At 43.8% G+C, this 18,877-nt stretch overlaps 1 protein-coding gene across 4 annotated transcripts in view; it reads left to right on the forward strand.

Annotated features, from left to right (window-relative positions):
* The window catches only part of LOC130199524 (FYVE, RhoGEF and PH domain-containing protein 3-like), a 52,645-nt gene that overhangs the window by 25,633 nt on the left and 8,135 nt on the right, over positions 1-18,877 (forward strand). For 3 of the 4 annotated variants that reach the window (XM_056423085.1, XM_056423083.1, XM_056423086.1), the window contains exons 2-9: positions 8,218-8,388; positions 10,629-10,821; positions 10,911-11,502; positions 12,908-12,997; positions 14,652-14,788; positions 16,399-16,555; positions 16,660-16,798; positions 18,087-18,145. In XM_056423085.1, coding sequence (XP_056279060.1) covers positions 8,218-8,388; positions 10,629-10,821; positions 10,911-11,502; positions 12,908-12,997; positions 14,652-14,788; positions 16,399-16,555; positions 16,660-16,798; positions 18,087-18,145 — 1,538 coding nt within the window. Of the gene's footprint in view, positions 1-447; positions 584-8,217; positions 8,389-10,628; positions 10,822-10,910; positions 11,503-12,907; positions 12,998-14,651; positions 14,789-16,398; positions 16,556-16,659; positions 16,799-18,086; positions 18,146-18,877 lie in introns of those variants that run through there. The other variant, XM_056423084.1, reaches the window with a different exon arrangement.

The following is an 18,877-nucleotide window of genomic DNA, read 5'->3' on the forward strand; positions in this document are numbered from 1 at the left end:
GCCCTCTGTGTTTACGGCCTTGACGACCGAGTGTTTACGAACACAACTCGTGACCGTCGCGCTTCTGCCTTTTCTAGGGGAAACCACTCGATCTCTATCACCCGTTTTCCTTTCTCTCTTGTTTTCGTCCGTGACTTTTTGTTCGACACTCTCCTCATCCTCGATCCAAGCTTGCAGTATCTCCATGTTTTAACCCCCCGACCCCCTTTCATAACCTGTGGGAGCTGCTGAAATCCTCCCACTTAGTGTGTGGGAGACATGTCGGGTGAGCCCGCTGTGCCCACTGACCTGATTTAGAGGAAGAGGGCGGACCTAACAAGATGACCTAACCCCCCCCCCCCCACACACACACACACACACTAATCACGCCCCCCTCCTCCTTCTGCCCCCAGCCCCTGGGAAGCCAATGATACGAGTGAAACTCAAGCCGCCGCTCATTCTCAAACACAACACAACGAAATCGTCTCTGCAGAACGCCGCTTGTGATAACCGAGCGCGATAAGAAACGGATGAATATTGATGCGTAATCGGGGGACAGATGCTGCTGTACGTGATCAGAAAGCTGTTGTTTGTTCGTGTGTGTGTAAGTAATTCTCCACTTAAACTCTTGTTTTTCAGACTGTCATAACCCCCCCTCCCCATGTGGGCTTGAGAAATTGATTTATTGTCAAAGCATGTCAGCTTGTTTTGTGCATCACCCCCCACCCCCCCACATTTTATTGTACAAAATGACAAATCACGTCGCCCCATTTCACGACAGGCCACGCCCACAAATCACGAGAAGAGGGAGGACGGTTTCTGACATTTTTGCCATCGCCTTGTTTTACCTCGAACGGGTACAGCAGCCCTGTTGAAGAGACATAGGTGTATATACATCACACCTTTGTGTGATTGAAAACACACACACGCGCGTGTTAAATACTAAAATACAAAATGAGACCAATGGAATGGGGGGGGGGGGGGATAGGAGGAGTGGAAGACGACGGGATGTTGGGTCAAAGGTCAAGTGTTTATTGGACCCATCCACCGTTCACTATTACGTAGATAGCACACAAAAATTGCCTTTTTTATAAATCGAAGATCTGTCGGCTAAACCACCGCACTTAAGACCTTCCTCTTTGACAGAGCTTATAGTTAGGGCTGAATCAGGTTCACCTGGTCCAGCCCCTTGATATGCTGCTATAGGCTTATAGCTGCCGGGGGACGTTTAGGATGCACTGAGTACCTATCTCCTCTTTTTTCTCTCCTTAAGGATGAATTTTCATCTCTCAATCACACGTTACTAACTCTGCTTTCTCCCGGAGTCCTTTTGACTTCACGTCTCATGGGGTCATCGGACCCTATGAGACGGCATAGATCCTATCTGCCTGATGGATCATCGAGGTCTGGGTCGTGGAATTCCTGCTCCTGACTATGCCACTGTCCTGTTGAGACTCCGCCCACTGTTGAGACTCCGCCCACTCCTCCTCTCTACCTCCATCTGCCTGATGGATCGTGGAGGTCTTCATCGTGGAATATGCCCACTATGAACTATTCATACACTCTGTCATATTCATTGAATGTATTTTAACTCTAAATCTGTCCTTCTGTACACATTACATCTATTGCATCTGTCCATCCTGGAGAGGGATCCTCCTCTGTTGCTCTCCTGCAGGTTTCTTCCCTTTTTTTCCCCCTGAAGGGTTATTTGGGAGTTTTTCCTGGTCCGATGTGAGGTTTTGGGGCAGGGATGTCTATGTGTACAGATTGTAAAGCACTCCAAGACAAATTTGTAATTTGTGAAATTGGGCTATACAAATAAACTGAATTGAATTGAATTGAATGTCTCCGACTCCGAGTCCTTCAGGGTAACGGACTCGAGAAAGCGGATCAATGCCGTTCATCGAACGAGAGGAGCCGAGCCGGAGAGGCTGAGGGTTATTTTAAGATATTTCATTGGGATTCAGCGCGGCCTCGCTGGGGAATCGGGGTTGTCGGCTCAGTCGGGGGGGAGGGGTCGGTCTGCGGGTCGGAGACCTGATTGACTGAATAGTCTCTGCTGAATCTGAGTGATCCGTCTCCCAGACAGCACCGAGCGTGAGAGGGCCTGTACTCAAGTAATAAATGACTCTCGGCGGGGGGGGGGGGGGGGGGGGTCTGTCGGTGACTGACAGCCAGCTTGAGTTTTGAGTCTGTGCGTCTCTCTGGAGATTAAAGAAAATGGAGAGACGACGAAGTGATGTTCGGCAAACTATGACGCACATTGCGTGCGAGTACCTTTGTGTTGAGGAAACAGGTTATATCTTGTAATACTTCAAATATTACCCAATTTGAGACAGAAATCCTTTTTAATGCACTTTTAACAAAGAACTGCTTTTCACTTCCATCTTTGCATCAAAACAATAGTGAACAAAAACGTTTTCTTCACCCTAATTCAGTGTCTTTTGTTTAGTTTTGCCATATCTGCTCTGTGACTTGCACAATGAGTGATATACAAGATATTAATCTTCTACCCGGAACAGCATTCAGGGAAGTTCAGCCTCCTGGCTCTTTGCTTTGGGAAGCGCTTGATTTCATATGGAGCACAGTTTTTAAAAGTCAACATCGCATTCGATATTTTTCATTGATTGAGGGAAGCCCGAATCTTGATCTCCATTCATATTAACTGGGTATCAAACATTTATACTCCAACGCTGATATGTTATTCATATCATGTTCACTTATTCTTTGATCAGTTCCTGATGTTAAATTCAAAAATCTTTCATTATCACTTGATGGAAACCTCGTTAAATGAAAAGTTATGACCTGCAAGTTAAACACACTTGGTCCCGAGGTTGAATTTGAATTGTCTCGTCTATAATGTGGAGGATGAATATTAGTTTTGGGGCATTTACACTGAGACAAATGCAGTTTTGGTACTCGTACCACGAGGGAGAAGCTCTCTAAAAGCAGACACACTGATGTAGGGTGGTGGCATTAGAGGGGCATTCATCGGGTTTCTCTCCCCCGTGTTTCACGATGTGCTTTTCCAGCGTTCCCAAAGCGTTCCGGGGAAGAAAAAAACCCTGGAAAAACAGTTGACCGATTTTCCAGTTGTGGTAAAACATGGAAAATGAGGGAAAAAGGTCAGAAAGCCCCGGAAAGTCTTTGTTGTTCTCCTGGAAAATGATGTCATCGCTCTCGAATGTTTTCATCCATCGGTGCTTCCCAAAATACGGTTAAATTCAGGATATTTGTATTGGGTTCTAGCAGGTTGGGTACATCACAACTAAAATTGCCGAAACTAATGTGAGTTTCATCATCTTTTAATGTAAATATTAGTCCCTGCTGGCTAGTGTTTATTATTATTATTATTATGATTATTATTATATTATTCGATGATCAGTTTGTCATCATTTCTTAGCAGAACCCTTTTGTCCAGCAGCCTTCGGGGTTGCGACCCCAAATGTTCCCCGTGCTCTCCGTTGTCGGGTTCTTCGCTCTTTTCCAGTGAAGCCACTATAGAGTGAGTTAGACGGGTTATTTGTTACCACGGTTTCCTAATTTAAGAGACGTTCAGTGGCTAATAATGGCAAGAATAGTTACGGCGGGGGGAAAGGTAGCCACGGCAACCCCAGGGCGGCGGTGGCCTCCGACGTGTAATTCTCGTCTAATTGTCTCGTTCATCCGAATCTCAGCAGGGAAGTAATGTAATGAAGTCGGATCGGTGTTCTCACAAAGGCCTTCTTTAAAAAAAAATTACACACAATTACAAGATTAATCTCGTCCCTCAAGAGTCCAAAATCAATTAGGCCGCCCGGCTCCCCGAGCTTTAAGCGGCCCAGTTGCGAGGGCCTGCTGGGATCAATAGGGCCCCACGTTGACTCACACACTGACACACGTACACACACACACACACACACACACACACATGTCACCTGGGCTCCGGGAGGAAGGAAGCTGGATCAGGTTTGGCAGGTGAACAGACAGGTGCAGCTTCTCAAACACAACGGGTTATGGCCAGCTGAATGTGTGTGCGTGTGTGTGTTTGGGACTTAGCTTTTGAAGTTTTTTTAAGGTGTGTGTGTGTTGTGTTTTGCCACAAAAGCTCAGTGAAGTCCCAGTTGCACAGGCGCACTGGGGCGAACTGGGAGGGTTTGTTTCGGTATCGACTGGGTCGTGTGTGTGTGTGTGTGTGAGGGATTTTTCCGTTCACTCGCTCTTTGGACTTTGGATGTGTGGACGTGAGCGGCTGGAGGCACGGTAACGACTTCACCTCTCGTTTGACATTCTGCGTTATTATTGTCCGCTTTAAAACGCCCGCTTACCTTTTAATGATCAGAGAGATTGAACTTGTCGGTCGACTCGGTGGACTCGCTGTGTGTTAATGCTCATATTTAATGCAGAGAAAAACCCCTGTGAGAGTCGTCGGGTTCTTGTTTGGTGTCGGCTGGTTTCACATGAGGGCCGGGGTTTAGCTCTCGAGGGTAACCATGGCTACGCCAGGTTTCCATAGGCACCGGCAACTATATATACGTCTCCGTCTTCCACGGCTGTTTGTTTTTCCCAGGAGCGACTACCCCCCCCCCCCCCTTCCCTCCTTTACCACCAGCCGGTCCCGGGTCACGGAGTTCTCCGCTAGGCTGTCGTTTTGGCTTCTTTTTTCTTTTTTTTACTGCCCCCGATTGCGCACTTGATCACAAGAGGAGCGTTTTCCCTTCCGACCGAACCCTGGAGCCGTCTCTGATTTAGAGACGGTAATAGCAGAAGCCTCGGCTTCGGGTTGGGGGGGGGGGGGGGGCTCGCAATATCGCCGTCGGTCAGGACGGAGTTTCAAGGGCAGCCAGACGGCCTATAAAAACCTGCAGAGTGGAGGATTTGTGATGATAACCGTGGGGAAAACCACAAATTTACATTTTATTATTTTCCATCTCCGTCCGTCCTGAGTTGAGACTTGTCTCGGAGCCTCATACCCCCACCCCCTTACTCCGCAGTGGTGCAAAGATGGTGGGAAAGTGTGCGATCGATGTGTGTGTGTGTGTGTGTGTGTGTGTGAGCCCACATGGGGCCCCGACAGCGTAACAGGACTCATTACTGACTGATTTCTCCTCTTCCGCTGCCCTGCAGCACGGCTGAAAAACACCAAATTAGATGTGCTGGGGCTCTTGTGGGGGCTCTTGTGAGGTGTGTGTGTGTGTGTGGGGGGGGGGGGGGGGGGGCATAATCCAGTTGAGAGAGAGAGAGAGTGAGTCGTGGTGACTAGAACGAATCCACGAGGCCTGGAGGAACGGACATGCGTGGCCGTAGTTTTGCATACTCAACATAATCTACCCGGCGACGTCACTCGGTTGTAAAGGACGGACACGTCAGATTAAAAGTCCTCAATGTGTGTGTGAGTGTGTGTGTGTGTGTGTGTGTGTGTGATCAGGAGCTCACGCATGAGGACACGCACACAGACGCTCACAAAGCACTTATTGTGGTCAAAGCTGGGGTTCCCTCCCCTCGGCTGGACGCGTACCTGCAGCTGACTGTAAGGCCGTGTTTATATTATCACCTCCACCTCGCATATGTCTCTCTACATCCTTATGAGTCATTTCAGATCTCGATAGAGGATGTTTTCTGGTATTTCTAGATGAAATAATTCTTTTGTTTAAATTATACCCGTGACAAATTTTCTGTTTTACTTACGAACTTTAACGCAAAAATAATCCGATTTTCAGAGAAGTTTGTGTCGGTATCATGTTAGATGACGTCATGGTGTTTCGCGATTCCCTCGATACATGATTTCATCCCAAAATAATTCCTTTGAAATATGTTTTTTTCGTCGCCCTCAGATTGAGCCCTTGAGTCCGCCATGTTTTCTACGGTGGCCCACAATGGACACAAAATAAACACCGTCCGTCACAGTCCATCTTTTTCTATTATTATTTTTTACGTTACCCGAAGACCACCGTAGTTTACCCGAAACGCTTCTGGCTGGAAATTGAATATAAATATTTGGCAACTCGTTATTTATATTATTTATATTTTCCCTCTCCTCGTCACAGGAGGAACAACCTGACGACGCTCGTTTAGATTATTCCTCTTTGGCTCCTTTTCTGAGTTTATCCCAAATGCACCGGCCTGGTGGCGTGATCAGCTGGAAATAGACCCGGAGAGAAAACACACGTGACTTTTGTTATTGACTGCTGGAAACAACCGTCAGCCATAACAATGATGTCATGCCCCACGTGCTCCTGCAGACGAGCACGTAATGCATGTTTAAGGTTCTTTTTCCGTCTTTTTAGTTGGAACGAACGAGCTCCGTGCTGAGGCTGTAGAGGCGGTCGGTAGAATTAACGCGCAGTTTTCGTAATGTCACTTTAAACCATTTTATTGTATCACAGAAAATAAAGTAAAACTCTTTAACAGAAAATAAACCGTCTTATCTCTAAATACCTTTCCAAGGGCGATATCTTAATACGGTTCTGCGTGCGCTTGTGCGGTTCTGCCTGCGGTTAAAAATAATTTCCCTTCCGCTCTCTCAAACAAAAACACACCTGCCGGCACTCAGGTGCCGTCTATTTATAAGGTTGCGCCCACTGACATTGCGTCATCAAAACATGACCAAACAAACAGACAGGTAAACACAAATCATATTATGGCTTCTACACTCCGGCCCCTAATTGACCGGTATAGGGCAATTAATACACTTATACATAGGAAGCCTATTCTTAAGAGTCCCTTTTGACAATATTCAAGATTGTCACGTGTCCATAGAATTTCAAAAAAGTCAACAACAAAAAAGTAATCCATTTAGTTCCAATAGTCCATCTTGGGAAACAAGTTCATAGAATTTCAGCAAAAAGTTCAACGAAAAGTTCTTGGGGGGGGGAAGAAGAAAGAAGAGAGAAAAGGTTTAACTAAAGTCCTTTCAGGGGTCAGAATAAGAAAAGGGCAAAGGGACCCGTCTCATCAGGTCATGTCTTGTAGAAGGCACAGCTTTGTGATGGGCCTTTCCAAGGTGCCATTTTGTGTCCTGATCTTGACCCGACGTACATGTCCTCTTTTGTCCGGAAAGATTTCTGTGATTCTGCCCATGGGCCAGGAATTGCGTGGTGAGCTTTCATCGATGATCAGCACTATGTCTCCATGCTTTAAGATTACTTTGAATCTGATTCCATTTCTGTCTCTCTTGGAGCAATGGAAGGTACTCTCATGTCCAGCGTTTCCAGAAGAGATCAGCTATATATTGGGTCTGTTTCCACCTTCTTCTGGAATAGATATCACTTTTGTCAAAGAGTCCGGGTGGAAGAGTCGGCATTCGCTTCATTTGAAGTAGGTGGTTAGGTGTCAGAGGTTCTGGGGTGGCAAGTCAGGTGTTATCCGGTGTAGAGGTAAGCCATAATATGATTTGTGTTTACCTGTCTGTTTGTTTGGTCATGTTTTGATGACGCAATGTCAGTGGGCGTAACATTATAAATAGACGGCACCTGAGTGCCGGCAGGTGTGTTTTTGTTTGAGAGAGCGGAAGGGACATTATTTTTACCTTATTGTAGAGGCGGTCGGTAGAATTAACGCGCAGTTTTCGTAATGTCACTTTAAACCATTTTATTGTATCACAGAAAATAAAGTAAAACTCTTGAACAGAAAATAAACCGTCTTATCTCTAAATGCCTTTCCAAGGGCGATATCTTAATACGGTTCTGCGTGTGCTTGTGCGGTTCTGCCTGCGGTTAAAAATAATTTCCCTTCCGCTCTCTCAAACAAAAACACACCTGCCGGCACTCAGGTGCCGTCTATTTATAAGGTTACTTGAAATCTGTAATATATAAAAGAAATATTAAGCTATATACAGTCCGTTAGCCATAACGATGATGTCATCCCCCACGTGCTCCTGCAGACGAGCACTTAATGCATGTTTAAGGTTCTCTTTCCGTCTTTTTAGTTGAAACGAACGAGCGCCGTGCTTTTGGTCTTTTTACTCCAAATCCAAACGGACACAATCGGAGTGTCTCTCTAATCCGGAGGAGATTAGATGAAGCCGGTCAGATCCGGGCCTGTCAGAGAGCTCGCTGTCTGCTGCCCCGGGCCCGGTGTCAGGGTCGATGCCGCAGAGATCCTCTGATCCCCGCTGCTCTCTGTCCTGAAACGCACACGGGGCTCAAGGTCGTTCACCTTGGTGGGGGTCGGCGTGCGTTTTCCCTGTTGAATCTCGTTACGTGGAGAATCGATACCCGACGTTGATGATGATGATGATGTTGTCTCTTCTCCTCCCAGACCTCCCCGCCTCCTCTCTGCAGTACCAGTGCGGATCGGTGGACTACCTGCGTTCTCCACGGCTGGCGAAGAAAGGTCCGACTCCCAGACAATGTCACGACAGGCCCGCCATCAAACCCCGACCCCAGCCCTCCACCTCACCCCGACCGCCGGCCGCACAGAAACCACAAGGTGAAGCCCTCACCTCCCCCCTCCCCCTCCCCTCCCCCCCTCCTCTTTTTTTTCAAGGTCACGTTTTGACATTGCTGTTGTAATTTGAAAAGGTGGAGCAAGAAAAACCCTCTTTTTCAGTAACAAGGTGGGTGTCAGCGGTCTGACCTCACTCTGTCACTCACACGGCTCAGGAGGTCTAAAGAGCCGCCGGGCGTTTGGGTCGCTAAATATGAGCAGCATATCGAGCATCACACGACAGACTGAGCCGTAATATTAAATATATATATATATATATCATATTATATATATCATATGATATATATAATATGATATATATTATATAATATATATTATATTATATAATATATATATATTATATTATATATATTATATATTATAATATATATATTATAAAATATAGATATTATATTATATATTATATTATACAGGACTGTCTCAGAAAATTAGAATATTGTGATGAAGTTCTTTATTTTCTGTAATGCAATTAAAAAAACAAAAATGTCATGCATTCTGGATTCATTACAAATCAACTGAAATATTGCAAGCCTTTTATTCTTTTAATATTGCTGATTATGGCTTACAGCTTAAGAAAACTCAAATATCCTATCTCTAAATATTAGAATATCATGAAAAAGTATACTAGTAGGGTATTAAACAAATCACTTGAATTGTCTAATTAACTCGAAACACCTGCAAGGGTTTCCTGAGCCTTGACAAACACTCAGCTGTTATAAATCTTTTTTTTTACTTGGTCTGAGGAAATATTAAAATTTTATGAGATAGGATTTTAGAGTTTTCTTAAGCTGTAAGCCATAATCAGCAATATTATAAGAATAAAAGGCTTGCAATATTTCAGTTGATTTGTAATGAATCCAGAATGCATGACTTTTTTGTTTTTTTAATTGCATTACAGAAAATAAAGAACTTTATCACAATATTCTAATTTTCTGAGACAGTCCTGTATATATGTAAATATTATATTATATATTATATATGTATGTGTGCATATATATGTATGTGTGCATATATATATATATATATATACTGTATATATAATATATATATATATAATATTAAGGCTCACAAACAAACACCAGCACTATGAAACGAAAACTGGGTAGATGCTGACTTTTATGTAAATATACGTTTTATATACGTTATATATTTTCATTCCTTCTTTGACCACTGTGGTGCTGAATAAAAAGGTAAACACTTGAGGAGTAATTCCTCTTAATTTTGAAGATGTATTGTTCCTACGTTGCTGTCGTACAATTTATAACTTCAATAATATTACTAGATAACAATTCAGAAAATCGATATTTCGGTTTAAATGTGCTACATTTTCTTTTTTACAAATGTATAAAAAGCAACGTTCAAGTCTCCTTACACATAAAATAATGATCCCCGTCACGTCTAGTGCTGCGTCCACCTGTTTACTGATGAGTTACGAGTAGAATAAATAAAAAAAGGTCTAAAACTGAACTTTAAATAGCCTTTAAAAATGAAAGTATTCTGTCAAGTTGGAAATACCTCTGAACGAAATGTAATACCGTGGTAATAATGCATCTTAAAGACAAGTCATCTAATCATATATTAAAAGTTGGAACTGTTATGTGACAAAAAGACAAAACATTTTATTCTCAGGAGAAAGAAAAGTCTGCTCGAACTTTTCTTTTTTCTCGGAAGTGCTCGAACGAACAACGGCATCACATCCACTCTGGTTTCTGAAAACTAAACACATGCAAATACGCCGACTAGACAGTGGAGTCCTGAAGCCCGTATAGCGTGCGGGCGTGCATGAGCAGTTTGTATTTTAAACTCCGCTCCGCCATTTCTGTCTGTTTTTTTGTGTGTTTTTTTTTGCAATCTATAACTGGAAGCGCGTTGACGGCGTTCATCTCGACATCCTGTTCTGAAATAAGGAAGTTGGCAGACGAGCCTAAGCTCAGTGTCGGTCTCGCTCTGCGCCGCCGCCGGTTGTTTCCATCTCGGACTGCGTTTGTTCAAAAAGTTGTATCCGCTCTCTTCTTCTTCTTCTTCTTCTTCTTCTTGTTTTTGTTTTTTTAAATGCGAGGAAACAACAACGCATGAATTGAGCCATGGAGGTTTTCTCACTTGGATTTATTGGCGTCGCCTGACAGGTTCCTGTGAATGTCTGCAGCCTCACGCTTCTCTCTCGCTCTGCTTCTCTCGCCTCCTCCGGACTCCTCCTCCTCCTCCTCCTCCTCCTCCCGTAGTGCCCCCTAAACCTTCGCACCTGCTCGCCCTCGGGCAAGACAAGAAACCCAAGAGGATCCCTCCGCCGCCCTCGCGGCCCCTGCCCGCTCCGCCTCCTCCGCCTAAACCCAAGCCCGGCGTGGCCCCTCCCCCCGGCCTGCAGGTGGAGGCCCAGAAGGTGGGGCTGCTCATCGAGAGGTTCGAGAACTCGAGGTGAGGCCTTCGGGGCTCGCGGCGATGCCGCCTGTGTCGATGCGCGAGGAGAAGCGGGCGTGACGGCGTTTGTTTGTTGTTGTTCCCAGGGTCCCCATCCTGGGGGCGCTCCCGCGGTCCCAGCTGCACTTGTGTCTGAGGATGGACGCCGCGTCCGACATCACTTCCTCCTGCGGCCAGGAACCCGCGGCGAAGGTCTCGGGAGACCCCTCCCCCGCCGCCGCGGACAAGCTCGGCGCCCCCGAGCGGACTCACGACGGGGCGTCCGACCTCTCCCGCCCGGCCTCCGGCGCGCACGCCGACGGCTCGACGGACGACGCCCCGCTGGACGACTGCGTCGGTTGCCTCGGCGACGCGGAGGGCTCCTCCCACGAGCTGCCGGACAACCCGGACCCCTCGGAGCCGAGCGGCAAGATCCCCAACCGGGACAGCGGCATCGACAGCCCGTCGTGCGCCGCCGAGGGCGAGGCGTTCCCCAACGAGGACGCCATCGACGAGGAGGACCGCTACGACAGCGTCACGGAGACGGAGAGCGCGTCCTGCTGCGTCGCCCTGGGCAACAAGCGGGACTCGACGCAGGACGAGGACAGCGACCTGGACGAGGGCAGCGGCGGGGAGATCCACTCGCTGGCCGACACGCGGACCGGCTATCTGACGGACGCACACTCGGAGGCGCACAAAGTGAGTAGCAGCTCATCTTGTCGTCGCCCCCCCCCCCCGGGAGACTTTCTACTTCATTTTCACGTTGCATCATCTTGTTTACGATGATTTCATCCTCGCCGGTCCACACAGCTTCGTCTCAGACGGTCAGGCGGCCTTTCAAGTCGTGAAAAAGGAAAAAGCAGCTCGTGCCTAGTTTGATCTCATCGCACAGTTTCAAAGTCGCTTCTTCTTCTTCCGCATGAAACGTTAGACGCCGTGGCGGCTCCGTTCCCCGGAGGTCACGAGGGCCCGACGGGGACCTAAAAGCAGCATAAAGGGATGAATACCTGCCCAACAGCTGTAAGGGGAGCTCGGCACGGCTGCTAGAGAAAAGACTCCAGAGGCTCTAAAGTTTCACTTTTCTCTTGTCCTCCGGTTTGACTATTGATCATAAACAACACCGACACCTCGAGGCGCGCACATCGGATTCTTCGTGGCTTAAAGGGGACAATAATGTGTGTTTTCTTTTCCTTTTTTGGAGACGCGCACTTCCCCATACATATATATATATATATACATATATATATATACATATATATGTATATGTATATATATATATATGCATCAGGGTACAGTCTTTAAAAACGAAGATTCAGGCGGTGACGACAGAAAGACGGAAAAACAACAACAACAAAAAGAGATTGTGAGACAACAGAAACTCAGAACTAGTTTAAGACGCCCCCCCCCCCGCAACCCGCACTGTCGCATTAAGAGGACGAGTCTGCCGAGGCCCAGTGTCTGTATATGTTGTCAAGAAACCCCCGTTCAAAAACAACAACACATACTCAGAAGTATTGTGCGTGTGCGTGTGCGTGTGTGTGCACGTGTGTGTGTGTGTATGTGGTCAAAGTCCAATATGCTGTAGCTCATTTCTCTACACTTTGGAGCTGTGTTGTTGTTGTTGTTGTTGTTTGTCGTCACAGAGACAGATGGTTGCGCTGAATGACTCGTTACAATGAACGTTGTCGTTTACTCACGAGAGCTCCAACTGTTTTAATTAATTAATTAGACTTTTTTTTAATATATATATATTTTACTAGGGTTTAATTTTTCAGGCGGGAACGAACAAAAAACATTTTGTAATCTTTTCTTCACAGGTTCGTCCTCACTGTTGTTCTATAGTTATAATATAATACTATAGTTACGCTTTAGTACAGTGTGCCTTCAGTATAAGGAGTTAAGATGGTTTATAAATGTGTTTTAAAATAGTTTAGGCAACATAAATCAGAGAGTCTTGTAATTTATCACGTAAACGTTGGTATAATTGTCTTGTGATGTGCGTTTAGTTTAAATAAAGTTGTTTAGCGCGTCGGCCTTGATTCCCTTGGGTCTGATGGCCGCTCACAGCCTTAGGCGTAACCGTGGTGTGTGTCGCCCCCCTCAGTGCTCAGAGACTCACAATCTCCTGAACATCGCCAAAGAGCTCCTCCACACTGAAGAGGCCTACGTCAAGCGACTCAACCTCCTCGACCAGGTAAGCGCCGCCGCCTCTTCCTCCTTCCTCCTTCCTCCTTCCTCCACCTCTTCCTCCGCCTCTTCCTCTGCTGGTGCGTTTGCCGAGTGTGACTCGCCGGGTTTCGGATGCCCTTTCGGTCCAAATTTCAATCTCCTAAATTTGCCAGTGGGTTTAAGTGATTGAGCTGGATTAAGTGTGTGTGTGTGTGTGTGTGTGTGTTTGTGTGTCTGTGTGTGTCTGTGTGTGTGTGTGTGTGTGATACACTGGACAACAAGCCCTTCGTCTGTTGGATTACTCAGACCAGTGTGTGTGTGTGGAACTAGTAAATAATGCCCATAACAACTTCCCCAAGCATAAATTGACATAATAAAAAACCCAAATAAATAAATTGTACTATCATTCATAACAATTTTCATATATATATATGTATACATTTATATATATATTTATATATAATTATTTTATATATGTTTTATAATATAATATACATATTTATACTTTTTTAAAATTTATATATCTATATATGTACATATTTATATATATATATATATTTTTTGTATTTATTATTATTATTTATTTCCAGCCTCTATTATAGTTCCTACTCGTATGTGTGATGATTTCATTGGCGGTGGTTGAGTCCTCTTCCTCTTCCTCTTCCTCTTTGCTCGGGCCGTGAGGTGCAGAGATGCACCGCCGCCCTCTCACACAACGGCTGGGGAGAATTTACCATTGAGGCCAGAGAAGCCTCGCAGATCACTTCCTGTTTTTGTTTCGGGCACCTTTTTGCACGACGCTGGTTTCCATGGAAACGGGGGTGCTAATTATCTTTTGGAGAGGGCGTGTGGTGGTGGTGGTGGGGGGGGGGGGGTTGGGATGGAGGAGATGGGTGAAGCAACTCATCACAGTTGTTACGAGGCATTTTCAAAAAAAGAAAAAAAAAGAAATTAGATTTCATCAGTCGGGAAATTTCTCGTTTTTTACCGTCATTTAAGCGATAACCCGCATGACATCACTGTGACATCATCAGGGGCCCAAAAGGGTGTCCTTGCACCACCCTGCCCCTCTAGTTTATGAACCGGCTCCTCAGATCTTCTGCTTCTGAGCTCCAAGCTGATGAGAGGAGCTGAAAATATAGATGTTTTTAATTATATAAAATCATACAATGTGGTCTGGCTTTTATGTAATGTTATATAATTATGTCTTTTTTTATTACTATTATTATTGCGTATTATCTAAGTGTCTTATGTGTTTTTTATTTGTCAACTTGCTGTGTTTAACATAATTGGACGTTGCATATCTTTCCCGGCTCTTTAATTTTAATAGTAACGATCACTTTTTATAATTCGATGACGATTAGACCGAACAACTAAATAATTGTGAGTAGCGGCGCTGATGCATTATCAGTGGTTTGGCTGCAATTATGACATTTTTTTCTTGTTGATATGTCAATAAAAGTTGTTTCACCATGAAAACTACATTTAAAACACGGCTGCCGGTCAAACTCAAGGAGCCAACGCTGGAGAGAATGAATCTGTTTACGTGGATCAACAACATTCCCCTCTGTCGATGTTTACATGCCCGCTTCATGAATAGCAACCATGATTTTGAAGTTTTTTGGAAACGAGTGTTTGTAAACATACAGGTTTTTTTCATTTTTTTCATTTTCCTGCAGGTATTTTGCACTAAACTCACAGAGACTGGAATCCCTCAGGACGTGATCACGGGAATCTTCTCCAACATCTCCTCCATCTACTGCTTCCACGACAAGTTCCTGCTGCCGGAGCTCAAGACGCGCATCACCGGAGAATGGTGAGGAGGGCAATTTAACCTGGGTGTGTGTGTGTGTGTGTGTGTGTGTGGGCGGGACCTTCACCCCCCAGTGTGTGTGTGTCACTGTGCCAACACTCCCTCGGTAGATGATGACTCCTCCAGGGGAATCCCCCCTGTTGCATTATGGTTCCCCACATTACTGTCTAGATAGAACTCATTGAAGTCATTAAAGCTTTAAAACAACGGGCATGAACAACCGCTCAGCAATGCGTGCTCCTCGAGGAGGAAAGTTCACAGGGAGGATAACATCGTGGAACTCCCCCGATGAGTCTGCGGTGCCTTCGTTCTTCTCTTCCTTCGGGAAAAATGAAATCACCGCTTCCCGTCTTATCTTTGTCGTGATTACGATTTTTTATGGCCTCATATTATAATGCCAAGAGGATGAAGCCGACCTTTGACCTCGCGCCACTCGAGTTTTAACCTGCCGAGCTGCAATTTTTAATCTGTAAAAAAAAACTGAAGTTAAAACTCGTGGGACGCGCCGAGTCAGCTGTTCACGAGATAACCGAATATGCTATGAATGTACACTACCGTTCAAAAGTTTGGGATCACCCAGACAATTTTGTGTCTTCCATGAAAAATCACACTTTTATTTATCAAATGAATATAAAATATAGTCAAGACATTGACAAGGTTAGAAATAATGATTAATATTTGAAATATTAATTTTGTTCTACAAACTTCAAGCTCAAAGGAAGGCCAGTTGTATAGCTTATATTACCAGCATAACTGTTTTCAGCTGTGCTAACATAATTGCACGGGTTTTCTAATCAGACATTAGTCTTCTAAGGCGATTAGCAAACACAATGTACCATTAGAACACTGGAGTGATAGTTGATGGAAATGGGCCTCTATACACCTATGGAGATATTTCATTAGAAACCAGACACTTCCACCTAGAATAGTCATTTACCACATTAACAATGTATAGTGTGTATTTTTGATTAATTTAATGTTATCTTTATTGAAAAAACAGTACTTTTCTTTGAAAAATAAAGTCATTTCTAAGTGATCCCAAACTTTTGAACGGTAGTGTAGATAACGAGCTGAACTTCCCTTCAAAATGTTAAAAATATTTTTTATATTATTACTCTAAATAAAATTAAATCGTTTACATATGAAAGCTGCTAGATTATAAAGATTGTAATTGTGTTTTTTTTCTTCTAAACGTAAAATATATATTTTTTAAATACTGTATGTAATATTAATGAACATAAACTGTACAGTATCGTGTATTTCCGAGCTCAGTTTTCAATTTAAACCCAGTGAACTACACAAAAACAAAAAACATTTAAAAAATCATCACACACGCGAGTAGGAACTATAATAGAGGCTGGAAATAAATAATAATAATAAAATATATATATAAATATGTACATATATAGATATATTACAAATATATAAAAAATAATAATGTATAAATATATATAAAAATATATACATATATATTAAAAACATATATATATAAAATAATAATATTAAAACATATATATATATATATATACACAAATGTTTATGTTTTAGAAGAAAGTGCTGTAATATTTTTTTTAATAAATTTTTCTCGTCGATCCCTGCGTGTCCGCCTGTAGGGACTCCAACCCTCGCATCGGAGACATCCTCCAGAAGCTCGCCCCGTTCATGAAGATGTACGGAGAATATGTGAAGAACTTTGACCGGGCCATGGACCTGGTCAACACCTGGACGCAGCGGTCCTCGCAGTTCAAGAGCGTCGTCCAGAACATACAGGTCGGTGGGAATCGGACACCCGGCCCTTTTTTAATTTAACTCGTGCATGTATTGAATGTGTGTGTTTTTAAAGAATGCTCTCTTCAAATCTCTCGACCCGACAGAAGCAGGACGTGTGTGGCAACCTGACGCTGCAGCACCACATGCTGGAGCCGGTCCAGAGGATCCCTCGCTACGAGCTGCTGCTCAGGGACTACCTGAAGAAGCTGCCCGAGGACGCTCTGGACCGGAAAGAAGCAGAGAGTGAGACGCTCGACCATGTGCACATTTAATTTATATATAATATATACAGGACTGTCTCAGAAAATTAGAATATTGTGATGAAGTTCTTTATTTTCTGTAATGCAATTAAAAAAACAAAAATGTCATGCATTCTGGATTCATTACAAATCAACTGAAATATTGCAAGCCTTTTATTCTGATTTATTGCTGATTATGGCTTACAGCTTAAGAAAACTCAAATATCCTATCTCTAAATATTAGAATATCATGAAAAAGTATACTAGTAGGGTATTAAACAAATCACTTGAATTGTCTAATTAACTGGAAACACCTGCAAGGGTTTCCTGAGCCTTGACAAACACTCAGCTGTTATAAATCATTTTTTTTACTTGGTCTGAGGAAATATTAAAATTTTATGAGATAGGATTTTAGAGTTTTCTTAAGCTGTAAGCCATAATCAGCAATATTAAAAGAATAAAAGGCTTGCAATATTTCAGTTGATTTGTAATGAATCCAGAATGCATGACATTTTTGTTTTTTTAATTGCATTACAGAAAATAAAGAACTTTATCACAATATTCTAATTTTCTGAGACAGTCCTGTATAAGGAGGTCGTGAGTAAACTTGTTGTCTGTGAACCCGCCTCGCCCTCCGTGGCTCCTCACTGTTCCACGTTCACCTTGTTGAGGAGATGTAGCCCACATGATGCCGTCGTTCATTGTTTCCACGATTCCTCTGCGATGCATGTCGGCGACCACGAGGGTCAAATTCATTCTCGGTGATCCAAAGAACGGTTACAAAATGAACTTCCACAAAGTGAAAAACACAAATATGAGACCGGACAACGCGGTGGAAGCTCAAGGAACTTTAGCATTGACTTGAGGCGGAGCCAGTCGGCTCACATTCGGCTCTTAAAGCCTACCAAAAAAAATCCATTTCACGTGATCCGATGTTCTCGATCCTGCGTGTTTCCTTTTACCTGAGCATTAGCTCCCCCACGCCGTGCTGTTGGTACAGTCTGTGGAGGAGTTTTTTTTTCTCTCACTAGCTGAAAAGCACTCCATCACAGACGTCCGGGCCTCGCTCCCCGTGTTCCCTGCTCTGTGTTTACGTTGGGCTGACTCACGGCCGGCCGACAGCCTAATGCATGCACCCTGTTTTATGGGAAGACTGCATGTTAATAAGCCTTTGATCCTGTTCATTATATAGAATATTCCTCTTTTTTTTTTCAATGAGCAACACACGTAGTACTATGATGTCATTTATTCTGTGTTTTATGCTGACATATGTGTGTTAACGCTTGTTTCAGAGGCTCTGGAGCTCATCTCTACTGCAGCGCACCACTCCAACGCAGCCATCAGGAAAATGGTGAGACTTGACCTCTTCTTCTTCTTCTTCTTCTTCTCCTCCTCCTCCTCCTCCTCCTCTTCTTTTTGTGATCGAATCTTTTATTGTTTTTCGAGATATGCACATGCGAAAGAAAATATACACACATTGTACGTATACAAAGGTACTCAGACAAAAACATACAAAAAATAAAATAAAGAATATATATATATATATAAATACGTGTAGACATGCAAAAACCTGCACACATATTAACATGTATATGCACATATCTGCATACCCTTATACATACACACACATAAAAACTCTTCTTCTTCTTTTGATCAAATATTTTATATTTTTTTTAGATATGCACATGTAAAAGAAAAGACGTATACAAAGGTACAAAAAAGGTGCAAAAACCTGCACACATATTAACATATATGCACATACCTGCATACCCTAATACATACACACACATAAATACTTCTTCTTCTTCTTGTCATCTCTTTCTAAACTCCTTTCAACACTTTTCCCACTGTCTCGTTTGAGCTTTGTAAAAACATTTTTTTAAACCAGCAGCCGGTGTGTTACTCAATCAAAGAGTTGCTGATGCTGTCGGTCGACAACATTGCGAGTGTTCGTCTGAGCGAGTTGAATTAGTTCAGACAGGAAGTTGCCATTTCCTGCCTCGGGTTTCGCAGCCTGGCTGACTGGTTATGATACTCGCTCTTTTAAACATCCTCAAAAAAAAGTCGAGCAGACAAATGTGTT

This window comes from Pseudoliparis swirei, chromosome 9, assembly GCF_029220125.1.
Source record: "Pseudoliparis swirei isolate HS2019 ecotype Mariana Trench chromosome 9, NWPU_hadal_v1, whole genome shotgun sequence".
Classification (NCBI taxonomy): Eukaryota; Metazoa; Chordata; class Actinopteri; order Perciformes; family Liparidae; genus Pseudoliparis; species Pseudoliparis swirei.